Source organism: Cynoglossus semilaevis, chromosome 15 (assembly GCF_000523025.1).
Source record: "Cynoglossus semilaevis isolate Cse_v1.0 chromosome 15, Cse_v1.0, whole genome shotgun sequence".
Taxonomy (NCBI): Eukaryota; Metazoa; Chordata; class Actinopteri; order Pleuronectiformes; family Cynoglossidae; genus Cynoglossus; species Cynoglossus semilaevis.
The window spans coordinates 11,412,057-11,436,757 of NC_024321.1; the positions used below are offsets into that span (position 1 = coordinate 11,412,057).

A 24,701-nucleotide genomic window follows, 5' to 3' on the forward strand; every position below is an offset into this window, starting at 1 on the left:
ACATCTTATGAATCTTTAAACTACTGCTTTGTTTTAGTCTTTTAACTGAATCGCAATGTTGCCTCAGTCTATACATTCAGTGGAGCTTAATTGCATTAATGTATCGATTTTGTATTAAATTTTACCAATTCAAATGGAATTTAAACAGGTCAGACCCTGGAGATCTCAAACTATGGTATGCATGCCACTGGTGGGAAAATGGCTCTCTCTGGTGGTTCGGAGGGGAATCTGACTTACATTTGGATCAGGTGAGTCTTTTAGTTGTTTATTACGATTGTTACTTTTTCTTGCTCCTCTCTCTAATTTAACTACGATTGTTACTTTTTCTTGCTCCTCTTTCTCTCTCTCATTTAACTTTAATTTAATTCCCAGTTGTAATGCAACTTAATCGTACAGTTTGGTTTGGGTAGATAAATCAGCCACTATTATTAGATTTAAATCACCAAATGTCCGTCACACCGGTGGTACTTGGATATACAGTATATTTGGATTTCATTTGCGGTGCAAAAAGTTAGAGGAACCATTGGTTTACACTAAATGTTTCTCGAGCCTTCTTCTAGTAATTTGCACCTGGTGTCTTCAAAGATACAGGGGAATACAATGGCTTTGTTTACATTTATGTCCAGGCAAAGTAAACGATTCACAAACATATTTCTGTTTGCTCCTTCCTGTAGATAAAAATACAACTTCATAAGAGTGCGGGCCCCTTTAAGAGCCAGCGTCTACAGCAGCAGCAGCTTCAGCTTCACATCCACATCATCCTCTGCTGCTGGTCCACCTGACAGCAGCCAACAGCAGAGCAGAGCAGAGCCGAGCGGCAGACAGGCAGCACCGGCCGCAAACACCTGATTCGCATCACCTCAAACGGGCGTCCCGGAGAGGAATGGCAGGCACTTAGCCTGCCAGCTAACCGATAACATTTCCTAAAAGCGGAAGGTGCGCGGTCGCTGCCGGACCATCATGGTTTCGTGGATGATTTCGAGGATAGTTGTGTGAGTACGGGGCTGGGTCCTGTTTGAACGTTAGCTCCATTCATCAGCAGCTGTCTGATGCTGAACGCCACACCGCGCCAGTTGGCTGCGTCTGCTTCTCTGTTCTGTTCTGTCACTGTGCCCATTTTTGTCGCATTTGGGACTGTATTGTTTTTACACCGGTTAGTTAAATGCTGGGCCCAACAGTTAACCAAGGCTAAGTTCCTCAGCAGGTCCCTTTGGTTCAGTAAAGACCACAGTGATGCAGTATAATCTACGTCCAGCCGTTTGTTAGCGGCTGTGGCTAACATATGCTGGCTAATCAACAGTTTTGTGTTGGCAATGGGATAATTCATTAGCCTGATAAAATGGTGTGGGGAAACAGATTAATTTAAAATTTCAATGGAGAATCTTTTAAGGTCAAAATTGTAATACCGTTCTTAGCAGCTCAACACTGAATTAAAAAAAAAAAAAAACAGCAGGCCCGGCTCTGGACTGCCTAATGATGGGGGGCTTTAAACAGAAATTGTGGGTGGTCACCTTTTTATTCATTGAATAATATATATTTTTAAATTTTACATCGTTAGGCTTCTGTAACTTAAAACAATTTCTGTAAAAACAAAATGGTAACAGCTGCACTTTATTTTAAGATTTCTTTACTGTTATATTTTGTAATTTTTTTTTAGCACAGAACTGTTGTAAGATATTTATGCAAATTGTGTAATTTTCCCCGTGAGTTCTTAGGGCATTAGCCCCAATCAGTCATACGCCCTCACACCAACACGTCATTGCCTTTTTTTTTTACTGCCCTAAATGCTTTTTTTAATGTAAGAAACTGGAATTAAGGCTTTGGACATTCAAAACTGGAATGTCAATAAGCATATATTTTAAAAATTGTATATATTTTTTGGTGTAGAATTACTTAGAGTACATAATTCAATTTTTGTAGTCCTTAAAATATTTTGTCATCCTGGGACTTATTAACATTCACCTGGATGAGAGAGACCTAAATAAAGATATATGTAGTAAACAATATTTATTTATTATTAAACATTCCTTTCTGAGATTGCTTAAATAAACCCCACTTAATAGGCCAGATAAGTAAACTGATTCCATACTTCCATCTTTGGCTTTGACAAGAGCTAGTGTTCCTGTGGCTACTGCTGCTCTGGTGACTGTGCATTCTCAGTGCAGAACCATCTGCTAACATGAGGCTTTGAATGATGGCAGATGTTCGTGTGCATCCATCCATCCACCCGTGACATCATTTGGGGCGTCTTTCAGGACAAATGTCAGTGCCTGTTGTAATATTTTAATGTATAAAGTTGTTTTTTATTTTTCTTCACTCTGGTGATGTAGCACGAGCCGACCAGACCTGAGCTTTCCCTCATTCACGCCACATCATGAGTGCAGTGTGGATGACTCGACTAAAGCAATCAGCTGTCATCACACAGATCCGTTATAGAGTAGAAATGTAATGATATTCGTCTCATGATGTCATAAAACCGAGGGCATGTTGATAAGGCCATTGCGTGGTGATCGATAATGTGACGTGAATTGCAATATTGCGTTAGTAAAAATGGTAGTAAAAGTGCAGAGGTGCTACCTGAATCCTTTATTATACACAATTTCACAGTAAAATCTTAGAATATGTTGAGCATTTATGCAGTTTTTGGAAGTATTTTTCCTAATAGTATTGTTGTAAACATCCACTATCAAGCAGGTGTTCGAGAAAGTGGTTGGCATTAGTTTGTGTTGAGTAATAAGTCACCTAACCTGTAATTAGTTATGATTGTAATTTATGTTTGTATTTGTACCGCATGTGTTTCACACCTGTTTTTCTTCATGACTAATTTAAATGATGGAATTATCAATGCTGAAAAAAATCTAACCCTTTTGCTTTATGGATTTTAGTCATTAGTGTATTTTTATGATGAAATGACTTATGCAGCTTCTTTTTTAAAAATGTTTTACCATAATTCATAAATATCTAAAATCCCACTACATCCTGGTGTCATACCAATGCCATGTGTTCACACTCGTCCAATGGTACCTGTGGAAGGAGCGTACAGACGGTGACTTTGTGAGCAGCACTCTGGCCTCTCCCCTCTCTCAGCATTCAGGATACTCTCATTTTAGCAGGATGTGAACTAAAGCCCATCATAAAGCCCATTTCTCTGCGGCACGTCCCTCTGAGCATGAGAGGTACCACATGTTGTCCCACCCTTGGCACACCGGTGTGTGTCTTTGCATGATACGCTGCTGCAGTCTTTCCTGTCTCTTAATTATCAGCTCAGTGTGTTTGAACAAGGCACTGCCCGTCGTTACTTCTTTTTTTTATTGTGATTGCCATCGTAACTGTCATCACTGCTCAGATTAAACTGTGCAGACACTGAACACGTGAATACAAATATATCTGCTCTTGTTTATATAAGCACTCAGCAAACACCAGTAACCTGCTTTTTCAAAACCCGGGATAGAATAGAAGTGTTTGTGTCAACACCCAGAGACTTTGTTCCCAAAGTGAATTCCTCTCCTCTAACCCTGGCATCTTTTTCTTTTTTCCAGCCTCGCCTTTGGGACGCTGTACCCGGCGTACTCCTCATACAAGGCTGTCAAAACGAAGAATGTGAAGGAATATGTGAGTAATGACTTTCTCTAACACCCCTGGACCCTCACACTTTTTTTTTTGAGCACATGGAGAACAAATGTTTGTCAAAGCATTTAATCCAAGAAAAAATACTCAATGCATTCAGTCCACGTGTGACACACATGTCAGACCCCAATAATTTATTTTGGACACAAAGGAGCACTAGGCTGTACTTTTTAGTAAAAAGACCAAGAGTCAAACCGGCAATCTTCGGGTTACATGCCAATCCTTTAACCCAGAGAGCTCAAACCCTGGCCTGGGGGCCTCTTCCGTTTCATGGACATTCAACATCCGGCCCGCTACAAGATGTAGGGGGTTATCAACAAAAGGAAAGTGGACTACTGTTTCAAGAAATTGGGACATCGAACAAGATTGAGGAGATGTGTTGTTGCTCTGCTTGTGTAACGTTGCCGAGAGAATGATGTATTTCAGCAGCAGTGCAGCTGCATAGCTGAACTGCCTTGGAACAGACAGGCAGGCGTTACCAGCATTTAGTTAGATATTTTTGGTACTTAATTTGTTGGTTTATTTCAGAGTTTAAATACAAGAAGATTACTCAGAGAAACAGGTTTTGCACTGTTAAAAATGGTGATGTGTGACTGTCATTTAAAAGGCAAATCCTTTTTTTTTTCAAAGCAGAAGTTTGTTTGTGGGCAAAACTTCCAAATCTTTTTGAAGTGTAATGGCGAAAATACACATGGCTTTTTAAATAATAAGTCTTCACTGTTTTAGTGTATTTATTGTCAGGTAATGTTACATATTACGACATAGCGGTCAAATGACCTGTGTTGTTCTAATGTGTGTGTGTGTGCTAATCTCAGAACTCGCTGAAAATATTGATGTACTTTCGATGTTTACCTGCCTCACCCTGTCAGAGTGAGCACAGCAGGTCATTTGACTTAAGAACAAACCAACCCCTATGATTCATCAGTGTTATGCCACCAGAACGACAGTGATGGAAAAACCTGCATAATAATGTTAACAATAATTTGTCCAAATCCTTCTATTTATCCCTTGTATTTCAACAGAGTAATGTCTTTTTTTAAGTGAACTTAACATTTAGGCTGCTGAATGGATATATTATGAAGTTTTAGTGTCTGACTTCACACAGTCCTGTGGTCCTTACCAGGATTAAATGATAAAAAATGAATGGATATTTTGAATGGTTTCTCCATAGATTTATGAACATCAGTTGTTTTCCTTTGTTGGACAAATTGCAACTCATCCTGTTTTTCTAGCCATTTGGCAGCAATAATTTTGGCAGATTAATTGTCTAAAAAAAACAAACAACCATTTTAAAACCTCATAGTTTAAGTGTAAATCCTTATATGATCTGTGTGTTGTAACCAACAGAGAAGGACAGCTTTGGTTTTTATGTCTGGTTCTGTCTTTGGCTGAGACTCTGTTAACGCAATGGGGTCCTCCCTGTTTACATCATCACTACAAGATGAGAGGGGGTTGGGGGGGAAAGGAGGCCGAGGAGCAGGAGGAGCAGGAGGAGGGGACAGAGAAGGAGGGAAGGACGGAGCAGCTCCCAGGCCGCTAGCCTAGATTTATGCCAGAGAACAGTCTCCTCCCGGCAGGTTACCATGGAAACCGCCCCTCAATTGCTGCTCAAGCAGAAGGCTACAGAAAGAGGACACCATTTTTAGACTCTGTGTTTTTATTCCTCATGTGCCTCGTGTTTGGCTTGATTTTCTAAAGAGTTAAAATCTTTTAGCATTGGCTGTTTATGTTTTTATGAGTGAAATATTCTGTCAATTTCAGCTTTTCATTTCCCTCACATATTTAGTGTTTGCTGTACTGTAGTACTCAAAGTACATTGCCCACTTCTGTCGATGCCCCACATTTTTATCACCAGAGATGGTTCACGATCACTGAAGTAATTATAAAAGCATATGTTCTCCACGTGTCTCAGCACGTGCCGCCTGTGTTATAGTTTCACTGCTAACCTATTTCTGTGTGTGTGTGTGTCCTCAGGTGAAGTGGATGATGTACTGGATAGTCTTTGCACTGTTCACCACAGCAGAGACGGCCACAGATCTGCTGCTATCGTGGTGAGCGTCCGCAGCTTCACACGAGTGTCGTCCTCAGGCGTAACAAACAAACGGCTTACGTAACGTCGCAGTCACTCCTCACGGTGGTGATATTTTTAGCACCATAATCTCGAGTAAATGTACGAACGCCATTTCAAAAAGTTGGTCATTCAACGCATACTCCAATCCCAGGCCACTTTAGGAAATTGCTGCAGACCACTCCAAGATGCAAGGAGTAAAGTTGAACTGTGTGCAGAAATGCTGATGGTTGTGTGGCTCTGATCCAGAGTTAATTTTGATTTAGTTTTGACGGAACTGTAGCTTAGTCTTAGTCCTGGTAGTTGCTGAAATATCCAAATTAACTACATCGGCTAACTTACAGTTAGCGTTAGATATTAGATTTCATGTCATATTTACCAAACTAATGTAATTAATCTGGCATTTAAATAAGGACTGTCAACTAATTAACATGTGATTGTAAATGTGATTAATTGTGATGTGATAATCCAGATAAATCAACATTCCTAAATATGACAAAACAACTTTTTTACACTATATTCCTAAAACAGAAAGACAAACATAAGAACATGATTATTTTTATTTTACTTTACAACAAATTATCATCAGATCAGATGTCATGCCTTCAAGTTTACTTTACAACAAATTATCATCAGATGTCATGCCTTCAAACCACGGGCTCTGATTGGCTTTCACTTTTTTATTCTTCCTGTTTGTGGAAAACAATCAGCACTGATTGGCTGAAGCATATTTTATATATCTTGTCTTTTCTCATTTCTGACTCTAAAAACTCTTATCAATGCAGGTTTCCATTTTACTTTGAGTTAAAGATCGCCTTCGTGATCTGGCTCCTGTCGCCCTACACCAAGGGTTCCAGTGTCCTCTACCGCAAGTTTGTCCACCCAACACTGTCCAACAAAGAGAGGGTGAGAGTGAGAACTTGACTCTTTGGGAAAAAAATGTAAAATTGTATGCACAAATATATTTGTCCTAACTGCATTCACTCTGCTGTTGCCTTCTGCAGGAGATTGATGAGTATATAGCCCAGGCCAAAGACAGGAGTTATGAGACCATGATGAAGTTTGGAAAGCGGGGTCTAAACCTGGCTGCAAATGCTGCTGTCACTGCAGCTGCAAAGGTGAGCTCAGTGGGTCGTGTTGGACGTCTATAAAAATGTAAATCTGTTAAAAGGCTAAGCTAATTCCAATTTAATCTTTTAAGCGGAACATTTTTTACAGCCATTTATAGCGACTGTTTTTCCTCTTTAACAAATTTTGCTCGTCTGTTAAACCCAGGGACAGGGCGTGCTGTCGGACAAGCTGCGGAGTTTCAGCATGCAAGACCTGACTCTCATCAACGCCGACGGTGAGCTGTCTCTGCACACTTCAGATCCACGCACGAGACGGGAGGCGTCGGACGATATGAGCTCAGGGTCCAGCACGCTGCCGCGGGCCAAGAGCTCCTCCGCACGGCAGGGTAAGGCCGCACGACACGGACAACACACAGGCCTTTGGGTAGAACCCTCACGTGTGGAACGTACACAGTTTGTCTCGTTAAGTTCATTGGTGTAAAGCGTTCACAGAACAATTGTTATTTAGTAGAACAGGGCCTGCTGGAGCTAAGTGAAGTCATGTGATGCTTAATACTGCAGTAAGGGAGCAGGAGGAGGAGGAGTGGGGAACAACACAAAGTCGCTTGATGGCATGTGATTTCAGTGGGAGGAGAAACATAGAGGGACTGTGTGTGTGTGTGTGTGTGTGTGTGTCTTACTACACTGCCAGCTGGCTGTCTGGCTGTGTAGGCTCGACACACTGTGAACTGAATACAGACACTGTGAGATAATGGACAAAGTCAGGGAAGTGGCAACTTTAATGTGCAGACCAACAAATAGGAAAGGATGTTTATCTAATCCAACAGCGACAAAAAAGTAGAAAAAAAGTATTTTAAAAAAAGCAGACCATTTTCTCTCAACAGTTTTCTGTACTTTTGAAGAGTTTTTCTGTAGACGACTTATCTTAAGTTGTGTTCTGTCTGCTAAACATCATGATTGATGCGTTTTTATAATATGACACTAGGGGGCGTGCTGTGTAAAGATGATCTGTGTACAGGCAGCCTCATGTCTCTGTTGTGGTAAACCCCATACCAGTTCTCACTGCTGACCAAATGTCAGCTGTGTCCAGGACTGAACCGACCAATCAAAATACATCATCCAAATATGAGGAAAGGCCATTTTCAGCTGTAACACAATTATCAAATAAAAAAAAAAACAAAGTGTAACACAATTATCAAATAAAAAAAAACAACCCTTTTTCTCACCCATCTTTTCTGCAGCCCGCTCCCTGGCTACCACGTCCGTTGCCGACGACGTGTCATCCCAACACAGCTCTGACCAATCAGACACAAGGACTGAACACTCGGATGACGACATGATAGACAAAGCCCCCAAACGTGGGACCGCTGTCAAGGTGACAAAGAAAACCACAACCGCTGCTGTTAAAACTGAGGTAAACGCAAACCTGTGTGTGTCCCAAATCTTTAGTTGACTTAATGTTCATGATTAATGGTTTTGTTGAAGTTGTATTCAATGGTGGAACCATCCTACTGTCCAGTTTAGATTTAATTTAAAGTCAGTCAGTTTGAAAAGTTTTGGTACTTTTACACGATTCTTATGTTAAACCTTTTTTTCCCTCCATTTTTTTTTACTTCTTTTTGCAAGACCCAAACCAAGACGGTCAAGAAACCCGCAAAGAAAAAGACCACGACTGCTAACGCAGAGACGCCACCATGAGGCCTGCTTTCCCCACCTGACCCAGTCGTTGTCTGACACTGCTGCCACCATCTCTCCACCCACAGCCTGCAGGCTTTCCAACCTGCTTTGTCTGAACACTAATGCATATCCGTCACATCTGTGTGTATATTTATATATATATATATTTATAGAGTTTTTAGCCAAACGTGGCCACTTTCGTTTTAGGAGAGGAGAGAGAGTATAGTTTAAGTCTTATAATTATCAGTTAGTTATAAACAGTATAGTTGTTCTACATGCAGTATTTTCTCTTACCAGCAGGAGAAAATATTTGATTTAAAACTGTTTTCCCTTTGTTGTTGGAAGTTGCACACAGGCCACATGTTCACATCCTCCTCCTCCTGCTGATGATGGTGGCCGTAAAAAAAACACCTTAACAACTGGCAGTCTCTGAAGTGTTACTAGAGTTTAAGAACTTAAAAACATAATTATTTCCAATTTCTGCTCAGCCCAGCAGTGCTGTTGATCGGCATCCGCCTCATCTCTCTTTACCCTTTTAGTTTTTTTATGTTATTCCAAAGGAAGTGGTTTGTTTAGTGTGGGCTTAGATATCCTTCACGTAGACATCACATCCTTATTTACCTCTTCCCCCTTCCCTCCCCCAGGTTCCCTATCCTCCTCAATCCTGGTGCTTATATTCATTGGACTTTTGTTTGTCTTGTCAGCTGTGCAAACCGATTCACTTCGACTCGTTGCTGTAAAGGACTGAGGGTGGCGCTGTTACCTAACAAATACAATCACATCACAGTCACATAAGAGCTGATGTGAGGCAGCGAGGTATCTGCTTTTATTGACGTCCTTTATAATCTCTTTGTTCTGTTGTAGAATGTCTCGGAGTAGCGCCGCACTTTCCACTTACTTTTGCTGTCTAGAAAGTCCTGCAGGTTGGAAATATTCAGAGCAATTTTTTTATTATTATTTATACCTCCTTCTATATAATAGGAGTAGAGACTGTCATACCAGTTGTGTTTCTCAACTCGACTGAACTGAAGCTGTTGGATTTTTCATTGTTTTCAGTTGCTGGTCTCGACGTGCATGATTTATCTGGACGCGGCAGATGTGAAAGCTTGAGAAAACTCCCGCACTCATTACTGCGGTTTGCAGTGTAATGCTCCCATGAACCACTAGAGGGTGCCAACCCCAAACTTTTGGCAAAGTCACTAAACTCCACGTAAACTCGTGTAAATAGAGAACTTGACTGTACATACAGTAAGAGCTTGCTTGCCTTATTCATTCTCTGGTCAGACGATTTCCTAATCTTTGGACTTGGAACAAAAAAAAAAACCCTCAGTAATAATAAATCATATGTCCTTACGCCAGAGCAAATGTGAAGACTTATAGAGTTGGAATTTGTTTTTAGAATTTTAACTGTTTTTTTTTTCCTTTTTTCGTTTAGACACATGAACATTTGGTCACAATGGTAAAGACCCACGGGCAAAAATACGAACCGATTGTCAGGTATTTAAAGATCATAAGCTTTTATTTGATTCATATTCATAATTGTGAGAACTTTTTTTATCGGTATATACGACTGGATTATTTTTTAAATTTTGTGACTTATGGGTTATTTATTGCTAATTATTTCTGTTTTATATCACAATAAGACACCAGGTCGTTCATGTGATGTTCGTGCCACTTGTCAATGCTTCATGTCAAAAGTGATAACAGTACATGTGCAGGGACAATGGTATAACACGGTCATGTAACAGTAATAAAAGTTCTAATAAAGGAAATTTCATCAGAAATTGTGATTGAACTCTGTTCCTTAAGTGTTGGCTCTTGTCTTTATGGAACCGCAATGTTGTCACAACATATCGGTTGAAGAGCCAAGAATTCTTTTTGTAAAGGAATATTTATTTTTTAGATTTTTTTATTTTATTTTTTGGCAGGACTGGAGATTTGTGTCTTTCAGGTGACGTTTACACAGCCATGATACGACTGTGAATACTGGAGCTACATCGCAGATTCAGCTGTGTTTCCCAGAGCAGAACAGAGCAGAGAGACTATACGGTCAGCCCCGCCTCTCTGTAACCTTTCAACTCAGTGACCCTGCTCAACGTCACACGATAACAACAATGGCGGAGACCATGCTACTTCCGACCGTGTTGGAAATGCTAATTCGGCCACATGGTAGGAGTGCAAACCGCCCAGACGTCGTATGAGCTGGTGTGATAAAACCCACACAACATTTCTTAGCTATTTTTTATCTGCTAATACGTTTAATAATCCGAATCCTCCTTTTACTAGAAATATATATTTAAAAAGTTACAGTTCAACACGAGACTTGGTTTTATCGTGCTGCATTAAAGTTAGCTCTTGTTTTGATCAATATTGGTACATATTTATATATCTGTATACTGTATGTGTGTATATATGTATATACTGTATGTTAGTACTTTACAAATTATGGATTTAAAACCCATATAGTTAAACAGACATACCCATTAGCTCAGGCTAACTTTTAGGCTAGCTTTGAGGATACAGTGAGACGTCACTCGGTCTGCTGTAGGTCAAATGTGTAAATGGAACAATATTTTATCTCTGTTGTTTAATAGTAATAATTACAGCTTTTTTTTGTTTCCTTACTGTACGCAACAGATACACTACCAACCTTCAACACGCGGTGGAGCTGTCCGCCCAACAATGAAAGAACGAGGGGGCCAACGTTAGTAACGGATTTCTATGCATTGGTCAAGAAGAATGAGGAGAAGAAGTAGATGAAGAAGGAATACATCTTTCATCTGAAAGGGCAGCCACACTGTGTGGACAACAATTGGCTTTGAGTGAAACCTGGTCTCATTTAAATGAAACCCAAAGGTGTGTGAGTATTTGACATACTGTTGCCATGGGTGACTCCACCATTATTGTTCACATAAAATCCAATCCAGTTTGAACAGACTCTTTTTAAAAAAATGTTTATTCTTCTTTAAAATAGATCGACAAACGTGGTCTACGAACTGGGCTGTCAGAAGCTTCCGGGTCACATCACATCCCTACTAAGGTACATTTGGACTAATCTTCCCACCAGCACCTTTGATAAATACTATTTTCGACAGCTTATGTAACATGTCAACTATACAGAAGAGACATATCTCTCTCTCTCACTCTTTCTCTCTCTCTTTCTCTCTCTGTGTATATGTATATATGTGTATATGATGATTAATCAATGTCAGGTTTTGAGATCAGGGCACAAATCAGATTGATTAGGTTTTGGTTTTTTTACATTACTGATTTACCCTTAACTTAAACAGAAAACTCTTCAACATTTTAAAGCTAAGAAATACATTTTTTATTCACTGACTCATTCTTATATTTCCGGCCTAAAAAAATGAATAGCAGTGGAACTTGATTTCAGTCCTTAAATGAGACACAGATGCAGGTTGTGACGTGGTGTGAAAAACATTCTCCAGAATTTTATAGAGAAGAATATTTTCCATGGAAATTTCACTTGTAGAAGTGTAAAGACTTGGTTACAGTTATTTCGACATTTTGTCCTTTATTTGAAATACATTTCTTATGTTTTAGATCTTTTGGACACTCATTTGAACATTTAAGGGTTCAGTAGGGGTCAGATGGTGATGTGAATTGGCACCTAGAGGTTTGAGTTTGGAATTGTGGATATGTGTAAAAATACGATGGAACACGTACTGTAATCCCAGCTCATTATTTTCTGCGTTCGTTCTCTGCTTTCGTTTTGAAGCAGCTTTTAATGTGAAACATTAACATGTGGAAACTGATTTGTTCCTAGATAGCAGACATTGTTGTTGAAGTGTGTCTGTTATGAAGAAATGTGGCCGACACACAGAGCCATCAGTCTTCTCTGAACTCAACACTTTTACTACTTTTTGTTCTCCTCCTCTGAGAAGCTTTTGTTTGCTTTCTTTCCTCGGCTCTTTTCTGCTCCTGTTATTTCCTGTCATCTCTTGTATCTATTTCTATCTTCTTTGACTCTGGTTTTCCTGCACAGTGATAGAGAATTGTACAAGAATAGTGGGTATCCATAGCAACATGTTTGTGCATGTGTTTTGTGTGTGCGTGTGCTGGTTGAGTGCGTGTGTCGCCTCTTGTCCTAGACACAGTCTGGTAATTACAGGAGCTTACCTCAGTGCTAATTAACCGTGGCTGTGGTAATTGAAAGGGTCAAGTGAGCAGGAGGACTGGTTCACCGTCCTTCGTCGTCCGCCAGCCTCTCCTCCAACTTCCCCATCTCCTCCTGTCCTCTGCTTGAAACTCCGCTGCTCCATCTTTCAACCCCTGTATCTCAACCTCCTCCTTCTCTTTCCTCCTCTCTCGCTTTTGTCTTTTTCTATTTTCCTTCCCCACACTCTCCACTCAACTTCAACTGTAGGAAATGTTGCTGTCATCGAATAAAAGCACTGAGTTGTTTAGGAGAAGGAAGAGTTATAATCATAGCATCCTTGGCTACTACCGCTCAGCTCCCTCCTCACTCAGTCCATCAAGTAGGGCTTATAAAAAAGACAGAGAAATAGAAATCTGGCTGTCGACCAGAGGTGGAGCTTTTGACCTTCACGGGCTCCTGGATTCCTCGGCAGCTCTGTCTGATTAACTTACCTGAAAGCTGTCCCTGCAAGCTTTAGATGCCAGCGGCTAACGCTTCTTGCTCTGTGTGTGATCCAACTTGGATTTCAATCATATTTGGTAAAACTCATTCTACTCTATACTTTTTTTAAATACTTTTTTTTTCTACATAATTACTATTATATTACTCGATGGTAATGTAAACTTTATTCATATTTTAATGACTAAAATTGACACTTGACATTAGTGAAGATGGTGCTGATGCTGACTTATCTATCTACCTATCTATCTACACTGTCCATGAAAAAAAAGGCCAGTTTTACCGATGAGGTAACATAAAACTAAGAGATGTGTCTTAACATGTTTCATCTATTTAAACCAGACACCTTTTCACATTTTCACGTCTGTCTTAGAACCTTTCGACTAATCCCTGCGTATTCTGTGGTGACTGACCATGTCTGTCTTTTGTGGCAAAGAGCAAGGGGTTTCCACTCAGGTGTCTGCTCCATTCTGTGAATCGCCCTCTATTTCTACCCTTGCCCCTCCACTGCTCCTCGGGTTTTCAAGGTTCTCCTCATCTTTCTGGTTCCCCAGGCTCATGAAAAGAAATCCATCTGCCCTTTAGGGGTAAGAGTAAAAAATAGTTTGGCAGCTTAAATCAGACAGAAAAATGGATGGAGGTCCTTAGGAAAAAAGAAAGGTGGACGGTGGAAACTAAAGTGTTCAGTAAAGGGGGCACCCAGGTGAGGGAGCATTGACACGGCGGCACTGACAAAGAGCCAGCCGTTGACATTATATATGAATAGAGAGGGAGAAAAGGAGCGAATGCACGCAGGAGTGACGGCGGGGAGGACCGAGGAGTCGGAAACGGAGTGAAAGAAAGGTCAGGAGAGAGTGTTAGATGCTGATAGTGTGGAGGGTCAGAGAGGGAAAAAAAAGACACGGGGGAAGGGTTGGGAAAACAGAGACGAGGAAAAAAAAACATGGACAGAGTGAACGATGAAAGAGCTGGAACAGGGGAGATAAGGTTAGGCCAGGGTTTGACATCATAACCATCAGCGGGGCCTGTGTTTACTGCTCGACTCCTGTTTACTGAGGGACTCCTGCTGAGAGAGGACACCTGTTGAGCTGTCAACACACACACACACATTGGCTTTTGTTTTTTTCTGAGCGCCTTACATGGACCTAGACTGTGGACCATCACGGAGCAGAACCGCTCCTCTCCTTCCTTTTTGGAGAGACTGCATTGGAGGGGGAGAGGGTGAGGATCTGTGGGAGGAAGAGCAGAGAAGGAGGGAGGATCTATATTTAACCACTTTCCACATTATGAATTAATGAGCGGGTGTTTAGTCAGACCTGGGGTGCTGTTTAATGTATGATGACAATGTTGCTCTCTGGGGACCTTTCCCGTACTCCTCTCCTTATGTTGTACATAAATGACACATATTTGGGTTGTATGGGGACTGGGATCAGTTGGGCAAGTTGGCTACGAGTGTCTGTGCGTGTGTGTGTGTGCGTTGGAAATGCTCTGTGTGTGTGTGTGTGTATGTTGGAAATGCTCTGTGTGTGTGTGTGTATGTTGGAAATGCTCTGTGTGTGTGTGTGTATGTTGGAAATGCTCTGTGTGTGTGTGTGTATGTTGGAAATGCTCTGTGTGTGTGTGTGTGTGTGTGTGTAGGAGAAGACAAGAGGACACCCCCTCCCCCTCACTTCAGAGCGGCGTACACACAGGGAGGTTTAACGAGAGGCCACACTGCATTTTCTATCTCGCCTTTATGCTGCGAGCTAAAATCTAAAAATGCCACACTCTGTGTTTGAACTGAAACGGATCCACATATTTAATAAACCCACGGCTTAAAGTTCTTTGGTTTTCAGCCGTGCGTCCATGTGCTCAGAAACAAATCTCTAAGATTAGACTAATGCTGTGCTAAATGTCTGGAAACTGTTGCATATGCATTAATCACTTCCCATCTTGACTGTTTGGCTGCCAAATTGTCTTGCGTTGGTGAAAAGCGTTTCGTCTCCCTGCCAGTGAGTTAAAAATCCATTCATTGTCAGAATCTAAGAAACAAGAACAATTATTAACACCTTAGACGAGAACTGTTCTCTCCTCCTATTTTATTTTCCAGTTATGGCATTTGTATTATTTTCTGTGAAACAATACCAGATTATCACCTCAGGTGGTTCCATTGTGTAGCAGTTAGCACGCCTGTCTCGGAAGCACAGAGCAGGTAGTCCTGGGTTCAATTCCCAGAGGATCAATAAAGTTCAAATTATTAATGTTATCTCCTTATCGGCCAGTGGGGGCCGTCTCCAATAAACACCCATAGACATTAACTAAAAACTCATTAACTTCTCTAGCTGAACAATTTTTAAAACAAAAACACATTACTGAAATGCCGGACCTTTAATTCTAATTCAGATTTATTTAAACTATACCGAAAAAGCTGAATGTATGGGCGTGGTCAGTTGCTTTAACCAATCACTGATCTTTGTTGGTGCCACATTGTCTTGATCCACCTCCATTTTTAATAAACAGGACTGACTTTCTTCACAAGCGCGTGCTGCATAATGCTCAGAATATGCATGTGGAAGTGCTATGCAACAGTAACCAGTTCCTGGTGAGATATTATTGCTTGAGTTTATGCAGTACAACCACATGGCTCTGTTAGGCTTCTCCCCCCCCATTTCACACATAGATCTCTCTTCAAATATTCAACTACTCAGAGGCGAAATATAAGAATTTTCTCACAGTCAATTAGAACTGAAGAATCCTCTCAGATTGAAGGTGAAAGGTCACCAAGAAACCCCTTCAGTCCACTTGCCTACCTCGCAACTTTGAGTAGCATAAAACTGGCGTAAACCGAGACAATCGTGGTATTTAAGAGGCAAAAGTGTAGTTAAGATTTCTTGTTTAACTCGAGCACATTATCCAGCGGTGGTTGTAAAGGAATAAATGTCATTAATGTTGGAGGATCCTCAGTCTGAGAGGACATGATTGTTCAATTGTAGGAAAAAGGTCAGATATATCAGTCATCAAAATGTACAGAAGAGGCTTCACCACCAGCGAGTTTCCTCCGGTTTTGTCTTAAATGTCTACTGCATTATTATTACTGTTAGTAGAATAATCCCATGTCTCACTGAGTTGTTTTTTTTTTTTTTTTGGTTGATGTTTTTTTCTGTGGTATTAAAGTTAAAGTCTGTAATTTACTTTATGTTTTGGACACATTTGTCTGTTTGTCAAAACAAAAAAAAAGGCAAGGAATTTTGACGCCACCTTCTGGTCTGGGCTGATTGATTACGGTGGTACTGTGAATATAGACTGTTGTTTTTAGAGACGCAACTTGAGAATGTGAGGTAATAATGGGCACAGACACACAGTATTACTACTGCCATATATCTACACACTACTGTTCACTGGACCAGTGTACTTCATTTGTTCTGTTGACTGAAATTCTCTACACTTCATTATTGATGATGTGCTGCAGTTTGTTTTAGTTCGTGGTACACCGTACATCAGATTCTGTGTACAAGTGTGTGTATGTGTGTGTGTGTCTGTGCACAGAGTCAAAAGCCAAAGTTATTTCAATGCTAATTGAGACGTGTGTCACAAATATGTGTGATAATTAGTGGAGACGCAGTCAACGTTTCACAGACGGAAACAAACTCTTCATTCATGTTGTTTGACCTCAACTGGGAAAAGACAGAAAACTGAGGCTGAGCGAGAAATGACGACTATTATTACATTACTACTACGAATATTATTACTACTGCTACCACTACTACTAGTACTATTATTACATTACATCTACAACTATTATTACTACTACTGCTACTACTACTATAACTACCGTTACTACTACTAGTAGTAGTACTTCAACTTCTACTGCTACTTGTTTTACTACTCCAACTGCTACTCCTACTAGTGCTAATGCCACTACTAATATTTATTACTACTTCTATTACAGCTACTACTAATTATTCTGCTAATACTCTCCTCTACCATTCTATTACTGTCATATATTATTACTGTTTTTGTTGTTGTTATTGTTAGTAGTTGTATTATTATTATTATTAATAGTAGTAATGTAGTAGTTTTAGTTAATACATAATAACAAAAATAATTTACGCTGACTATCCAAATGTGACGTAGAGTACCCTTGATGTATTACCACAGAAATCCTTCCTATTTGTCCTTATGTTTGTGTGTGTAGCAGGGATTGTTGGGAAAGCCCTTTTCCACCCACATCCGTTCCTGCACACACACACACACACACACACGGGTACCACTGTTGCTTTGAAAAATGAAACCCGACACTTTTGATATGACTTCATAAATATTACATCAATAATCTCACATTAACGGCCTGCTTTCTCATTTGTTCCAAACAAACTACTACATTACACACACACACACGTGGTGTTGAGAGGCCTGGGCACGAGAGCCCGACACACTGCTCACCAAATACACTAGTTAGTGGTACGTGTGTGTGTGTGTGTGTGTGTTTACCCCATTAGTGACGTTTGGATTTGCATATCCAGCAGGGCGGCGGGGTCAGCAGATAAGAGACGTGCGTACAGGTGTTTTCCTCCTGATGTGATCACAGGCCTCACAGCTGTTCCAACACAGAGGAAACCCTTTGTGCGTCTGTGCCCACCGGTGTTTGTGTGTTTGCTTTTGTAATGAGGCTGCTGAATTCTGGGGAATGCCCAGGGGCTAACCTCCACCCACTCCTTTTTTCAGGATACCTCTCACTGAATATCTCTCTCCTTCTTTCTCCCTCTTTTTCTCTCATCTTTTACCAACATTTTGGCCTTCGTACTTTGAACAAGGATCTGTTTGAGTTTCACTAAATATCTTTTTATTTAGTGTGTGCGCTTTTTTTACCCATACTTTTTTCCTTTTTATTTAGTGTGTGCGCTTTTTTTTTTACCCATACTTTTTTTGTCATTGTACTTTAGAGATGAGAAAACTGTTTTTCAGATACATCCAAAATTTATCTTTATTTTTTTTTTTTTCTGATACATCCAAAATTTATCTTGGTAAAGGTCAGTGTTAATGTGTATTATTGTATATTATGTAGTAGAGAAAATCCATCAAATAATTTTATTTATATAAAAATATAATTATAAGAGCAAAATGCTCTTTAAAAATGCTCAAAAGTTTGTTAATGTGTATTATTGTATATTATGTAGTGGAGAAAATACATCAAATAATTTCATTTATATGAAAATATAATTATAAGACCAAAATGCTCAAAAGTTTGTTTTTTTCTTTTGTTTTTTTAAGGTCTACCCGCATCGTCATCCTTCTTGTGTCAGTGGTCACAAAACCTCGCGCCAACAGCCAGTGTGTCAACGTGACAGGACAGGAAAAGGAAAGGACGTGGAAACCCCACAGAGGTACAGCACACCTCCACACCACACGACAGCGTTCGCACCATTTGTTTCTGAATTTATCATCACCGTTATTGACTAATCAGACGTCTGCCTGTGTGTGGTGTACACACAGGCGCTCACAGTGTGTGTGTGCGTGTGAGTGGGTGAAGTAATAAGTAGAGGCTGTAAGTAGCAGTGTGGTGGGAGGAAAGGTATCGGCTGTTGTTGGATGTAGAGTGGGAGGCAGGCAGGCAGAAGCAGGGCTCCCCTGGATACTGTTGCTCTGTGGGTGGCGAGCAGCAGCCCGGCTCTCCTCTCTCCTCTCTCCTCCTGACACTGTCACGGGGCTGAGGGGGCGATGAACGGGGCTACCGCTCTCCCCGTCCCCGTCTCTTCGCCTCTTGCTCCACGCCCACTTCCTGTGCCTGTTGTCCTCTCTCCTTCGCTACTTCCTTTTCCCTTGTTTACCACCTACACAATCTTCTACTTTGGTCTGAAATCGGGCTGCATGTTGAGGCTCATCCACTCCTTTCATGGGTTTCCCCCCCCTGTTTTTCTCCCACGCCGGACCCCCACCCTCTTTCTTTGAATGGAGGATTCTGAGCACCACAGTGGTCTGAGAAAACGACCTTTTCTCCAGCGCCTCCAGCCTCTCACCTGGTCGACCCACCGGCTGTACATGTGCTCCGTGCTGTTATCGACTCCTCCACACAGTGGACGACCACAGTTCACACACACACACACACTCAGTACTTGGTTCTAAATCGGAACAACACTGACTTCCTCTTTCATCCCTTTGCCTCTGTTGTATTTCTTACCTTGTTTCACTTTGTTCATCATCGATTCACGTCTGTTTTTTTTAGTTTGGAGTTTCTGTCTTTATTGCTGAGTCCGTGTGTGCGTGTATGTGTGTCTGTGTGTGTGTGTGGTCAGCTGTTCTTAGTCCTACAGCTGATGTCAGAGTGGATAGTCTCAAAGCAATAAGGCAGTAATCTCTTAAAGGCCCAGAGGCTTTTAAGTCCACACGTTCTCTCATCGCTCCTCTCTCCCTTCTCCCCCACCCTCCCTCCTTCTCACCTTTAGAAGGAAAGACTGTATTACCTCTAAATGGATCTTTTGGTGCGGCAGTGCCCTCATAGCACTCAGACACACTCACACACACACACTAGAAGTGCATATGCATGCACACACTTTGCACGCCTCTGGACGTTACTCTGCACCCACCATCTTTATGAAGCTGAGATTTATCCCACCATAGGTAATCATAACCTGCCATACCTGGGACTCGTACAAATGCACCTCGGCCCCTTTTCTCTTATAATGTGTATACAATGACCTAATATAGAGGCTGCGGGTCAGGGCTTGATCGTCTTGAAACCAGTGGGACTCGGTCTCTTGACTGAGTCACATTTTTGTGGTAGACGTGAGCAGAGCGGGGAGGAACAGCGAAACTAAAGGATATTTTCCTCGCGTTTCTGAGTGTTTACACTGAGGGATGGCATCTGAGCACAGAAGCATTAAAAACCTCGTCTTCGTGGCTCAAAAATAGAAACATGCCATGTTGTTCGCTGCAAGACGTGGTTTTAATGTGAGTGTGAAAGCAGGACGGGCGGACAGACAGGAGAGACCGTGCTGCCCCCAAGCTAACACTTATATAACAATATGTCTGGGATATATAGCTCACAGAGGATGCATACCGCTGTTGGTCAACAGTAGAGTCATTTAATGTGGGCCTGTAGGAGCCTGATATGCTGATGTGCATGTGCATCCCACAGTATTTTCCACGCCGTCAAAGTTTGGAAGAAACTTCTGCTGATAGCACTTCTGTGAAAGTTTATATTCGTAGAAGAGCGGCACCAACTTGGAGCAGGCCTGAGTTCCAGGCTTTGACTTTCTTTGGATTCTGAGCTGTCTCTATAGCAACCACTGTAGGCAGTTGCTGTGGTAATCACTTGCTGTTCCTGCCCCTGGCATCTTTATGCGTTTGAAGGTTTGAAGTTGTCCCAGAGGTGCTTCGCTCAAAGGGTTAACTCTGTAATTCTCCTGAAAGGGATGTTGGTTGGCCTGCTTATTTGTCTGTTTGATGTGTCTCGGTGAAGAGGTCATCTGGCATCTGTGAACGGGCGGCGGGTCGCGCTGTGACAGTGATGCTGAAGCCAAAAGAATAGGTCAATGTGTCGGTGGCTTTTTCATATGCACCAACAAGATGCTCCGCACTCAACGTGGCGTGGCACCCCGAGGTGAGGGGTGTCACGAGTCATCAGCCAAACAGAGGCAATGGGTGATGACACCAGTCAGAATGGCAGATGTCCACACGACTAGGCAGGGCGGCACACGAGGGCACGGGACAGACCGGGACTGGATTGTGAACCCTGTCTTTTCTGACATGGGGGAAGCAGAACCGAGGCCACTGTAGCTGGACTGAACCAGAGGCAAGTCTGTGTGTAGTTTGGGTCAAACTTTAGAGATTCTGTTAATCAAAGATAATTTGTATTTGGCACATCACAGTTGATTTGTTGTAATGCATGAAACAGAAGGACTGACATCAGTCTGTACCATACCCTGTACCAGTTTGGTAGGACAAATCAGAAAGCCCAGTGGGCAGTATCTGATCCACAAGCCTTAGTTTGCCAACGGTTAGTGTATGGTGTAACTTGCTCTCAATATCAGTTTTGATCAGTAACATTTTATAAACTATATAGATATTAAACAAACCTATCATGTCCCTATGAGTCTCAGCTCCAGCTCTCTGCCCTCTAGTGGCTAAAGTTTCAGCCAAGGTTCAACCACTGATGGTACTGCTCATACAGCACAGTGTTATGTTTGGCATGATTTTAGGAATTTATTTTAAGAAAAAGTCATTACCCCACCCTAGAGACTGATGTGGCCCAAACCCAGTTCATCCTCAGTTCAACTGACTAACCAATTAGGTCCACCTTTGTGAACTCATCGTGTGTCACCGGTCAAATACCGTTCCATCAGGGTAAAATGCTGCTTTTTCTCAGGAAATAAAATCAAATGCGAATTTTGATTAGGCAAAGAAAAGCATTGTTGAACTGTTCTCCTTAGTGTGACAGAGAGAAGAATCCTGGGAGTTTTGGCTGCACTTCAACAATGTCTGTTCAGAAGCGCTGTCATATGAACAGACATCATGGAAATGAAGGCGGATTTTGAACAAAGTTGTTGTTTTTACTAAAGGACAGATATTCTGCTGTTCTTTTTTTTTTTCTCCACTTGTACGAACATGACAGACACGTGTGAACGGCAGAGACAGCTGTGTGTGACAGTTTAGTGCAGAGGTTCATAAATAAAGTATCAGTTTAGGATCAAACGTACAGAAAAAGTCAACACCGATAACAATCTCTTTACAGAGAGGGAAAAGATGGAGACGCAACGTGACGAATGACAACATGTCTAATTCATTTATTCCTTATTTCATTTATTTTTATGGTCAGGGAAGGGGCTGCAGCTGTCATGAAGGGAGGGTGGGGGTCACTACAGTACATTGCAGGACCACATACAGTATAGATACAAACAACCATTCACACTTATGGTCACTTTAGAGTAAATTTATTCTGCATTTTTAAAACTGTAACCAAACTAATTATCTTCTTGCTGTAAGGCAAGAGTTGCCATCCACTGTTCCATGGTTGGTTGTTTTGATTATAGATGCCCCCCTCCCCTTTTCTTGCTGCATTTTAACATCATCTTGAGTTTTTGGCTCGCGTAACACGTCTAATCTGCTAATATTGAATGAGGAAGCTCATCGTCTCACCACTCTGTGAGACAAAGCTTTCTCCCCCCGTCTTTGTCTCCATCCCCGATGGAAATAGCAACACATGGGCAACTGTGCTCGTCTTTAAGGACGGCACAAAGCTAATCCTGTGTGAAGCTGGAGGGATCTCGTCGGCTACTCTTGTCAGCACCGGTTTGTCAACAGCAATCTTTTCATTTCCTCTGTAAGCTGAGACCATCAAGCCCGGGTGATAATATCATTGAGACAATGGCTGTTAAAAAACTGGATCCAGTGTGAAGGGGCTGCTGCTTTCAGGAGCCAGCCTGCTTCTCTGCCAGCGGGCGAGTGAAAAACCTTTGCCGGTGTGTGGACTGTGGCTTTAAGAATAAGAAGCTCGCCAGTTTAACAAACAAGTCCGTCAACACAAACTGTTGACTTAAATGAGGTGTTTTTGAGGATGTGGAGAAGAATAGCATATACATACGGCAGAGCGGCATTTAATCATGTGTTTGTTTGAAATACAGGGGGGGGGACAAGTGTTGAAGGTAATTAAAGATTCAAGCCATGGATGCCTGGCTGGTGAATATGGAGCTCTGAGCAAAACAGAGCAAACAGCAATTAAAAAAAAACAACCTCAGTAAGAACAGCAGCTTAAAGGGAGCAATCATGTCCGAGATGTTGGGCCTAAAATGAGGATGTTGTTTTCTCTTTTCTTTTCTGTCAATCTCCGCCAGAAAGCGATTTCCTCCTGAAGAGTGGCGGCCGGGGCTAAAAGCATGTTTTAATAAGCGCACTGACACATCCATCGTTGTTTCTGAGAGATAAGTCACAACAAGCACAGAGGAAAGCATCTGGGTTGAGCTGGAAGGATGCCCATTCCTGCGTATCAGGCGAATGTGCTTAGGCGCACAAAAATGCACACTTACGTTCAAACGCAGCAACATACAGAGGAGCTGTCACCCCAACTTAAATCCTATTTATCACCAAACCAAGGGAATTTTCCCCTCGGAGCTGAAGGTGGTTGGCATGTTCACTTTATGCTTCTTCGGAGATTAGTGAATCCAGTTCTGCCGTGTTCCCTCTGCGCCTCCTTTTAAAGTGTTCCTCCTATACTTTGACTTTTTTCCTCCTCGTCTTCTTCTCTGCGTCTGAACAGGCTTTTATATTTATTGTTGGCTTTTTTTATTATTTGTTGGTTGTTGTTGTTGCTCATCTGGGTGAGAAAGAGCAAAGTTTCAGGTATTATCCTACTTCTCGCAGGCTGGGGATGGCAGCTGTGCATGTGATTGAGGAGTGTGACAGCAGTGGCCTCATTAGGTCTTTACAAATGCTGCGACGAGAGGCAGGATGCACGGGAAGGAGAGAGGAGAGGAGAAAGGAGGAGAGAAGGGGAAGGCAGGTTTGCGAGCTCAAGACATTCGGCACCTTTTATCTGCAGAATCTCAAGGTTTAGAATTCTGTGCGCTTTAAAAGAAGTTCCTGCATGCAGACGTAGAAGTTCAGCCTTTCTGTCTCGCTCGCTCTCTCTCTCTTTCTCTCTCTCTCTCTCTCTCTCTCACACACACACACAAGCCCCAAAGTGCACTAAAGAAGTTCTGTCATTATTATACACTATTAATTATAGAAAAATAATAGAATCCTGATGAACTTCTGCTCAGCCTAATTATCATATCTTTGATACTAAACTGTGCAGAGAAAGAAAGTCATCTCTGAACAAAAGAGAGAGAGAGAGACAGAGAGAGAGAGAGAGAGAGGGAGAGAGAGAGAGAGAGACAGAGAGAGAATGAGAATAGGTTCTTGACTAGGACTTGGGATTTAGGGAGTCAAACTTGGCGAGAGGAGGATCCTCCACTGCATCCCAATACGGCACCCGTAACCCTCCCTTAGAAATCAAAGCTCGATTTCTTAATTACTGAGAGAAATGAGACACACACAAACACACACACAGACACACACACAAAGGGAGAAGAGGCAGATAAGAAGTAGACTGACTACAGGGGAAAGGGTTGTGAGGAAATGATGAGGTAGAAGACAGGGTGTAACAGCAGGGGGTAAAGGGGTAGAGGGAGTGTTTGCTCGGGGGAAAAAACCGTAACAACAAACAAACAACAATCGTCTGTTTTATCTCGCTGCCTTTCCTCCACATCTCGTCCTCTGCATGCTTCTAGTGATCTCTGAACTCGTTGCTTCCAAGCCAACTCCCCTGTTGGCTTGTTTACATGTTGTTGCCACTGCTGTGTTCGTAGCCTGTTGATCATTAACATCATTGTAGAGCCTATGATGCCTCATGTCAAGTCGCAAATCAACCTCCCCTCCACTGCTCCTGCCGGTCTAATGATCAGACCGAGTTTGCTGCCGCGTTTTCGGTTGGAGCGTCTCCCTGCTCATTGTCATTAAGCGCTTTGAAAACGCACCTGTTTGTTGTCGGGGGGGCTTCAGATGTGACAAACCGCTTTCACAGTGTGACGCTGTAGCTCTCTCTGTCGCCAGCGCCAGCGATAGAGATTCACGGGAGTGAGAGTGAGAGACGATGGAGATGGACACGCCGGGGAGGTGACAGCGTGGT

At 41.9% G+C, this 24,701-nt stretch overlaps 1 protein-coding gene across 4 annotated transcripts in view; it reads left to right on the top strand.

The window, feature by feature from the left end:
* The first annotated feature begins 614 nt into the window (after positions 1 to 614).
* The window catches only part of reep2 (receptor accessory protein 2), a 38,426-nt gene continuing 14,339 nt past the window's right edge, over positions 615 to 24,701 (top strand). For 2 of the 4 annotated variants that reach the window (XR_001761214.2, XR_003051964.1), the window contains exons 1-12: positions 615 to 992; positions 3,540 to 3,612; positions 5,602 to 5,678; positions 6,481 to 6,601; positions 6,700 to 6,813; positions 6,971 to 7,151; positions 8,007 to 8,179; positions 8,392 to 9,939; positions 10,371 to 10,611; positions 11,080 to 11,298; positions 11,417 to 11,482; positions 18,311 to 18,423. Coding sequence is in view for 1 of the 4 variants with exons in the window: in XM_017039549.2 (XP_016895038.1) it covers positions 961 to 992; positions 3,540 to 3,612; positions 5,602 to 5,678; positions 6,481 to 6,601; positions 6,700 to 6,813; positions 6,971 to 7,151; positions 8,007 to 8,179; positions 8,392 to 8,463 (843 nt within the window). In the remaining 3 variants the exon portion in view is untranslated. Of the gene's footprint in view, positions 993 to 3,539; positions 3,613 to 5,601; positions 5,679 to 6,480; positions 6,602 to 6,699; positions 6,814 to 6,970; positions 7,152 to 8,006; positions 8,180 to 8,391; positions 10,227 to 10,370; positions 10,648 to 11,079; positions 11,299 to 11,416; positions 11,483 to 18,310; positions 18,424 to 24,701 lie in introns of those variants that run through there. The other 2 variants (XR_001761215.2, XM_017039549.2) reach the window with 2 other exon arrangements.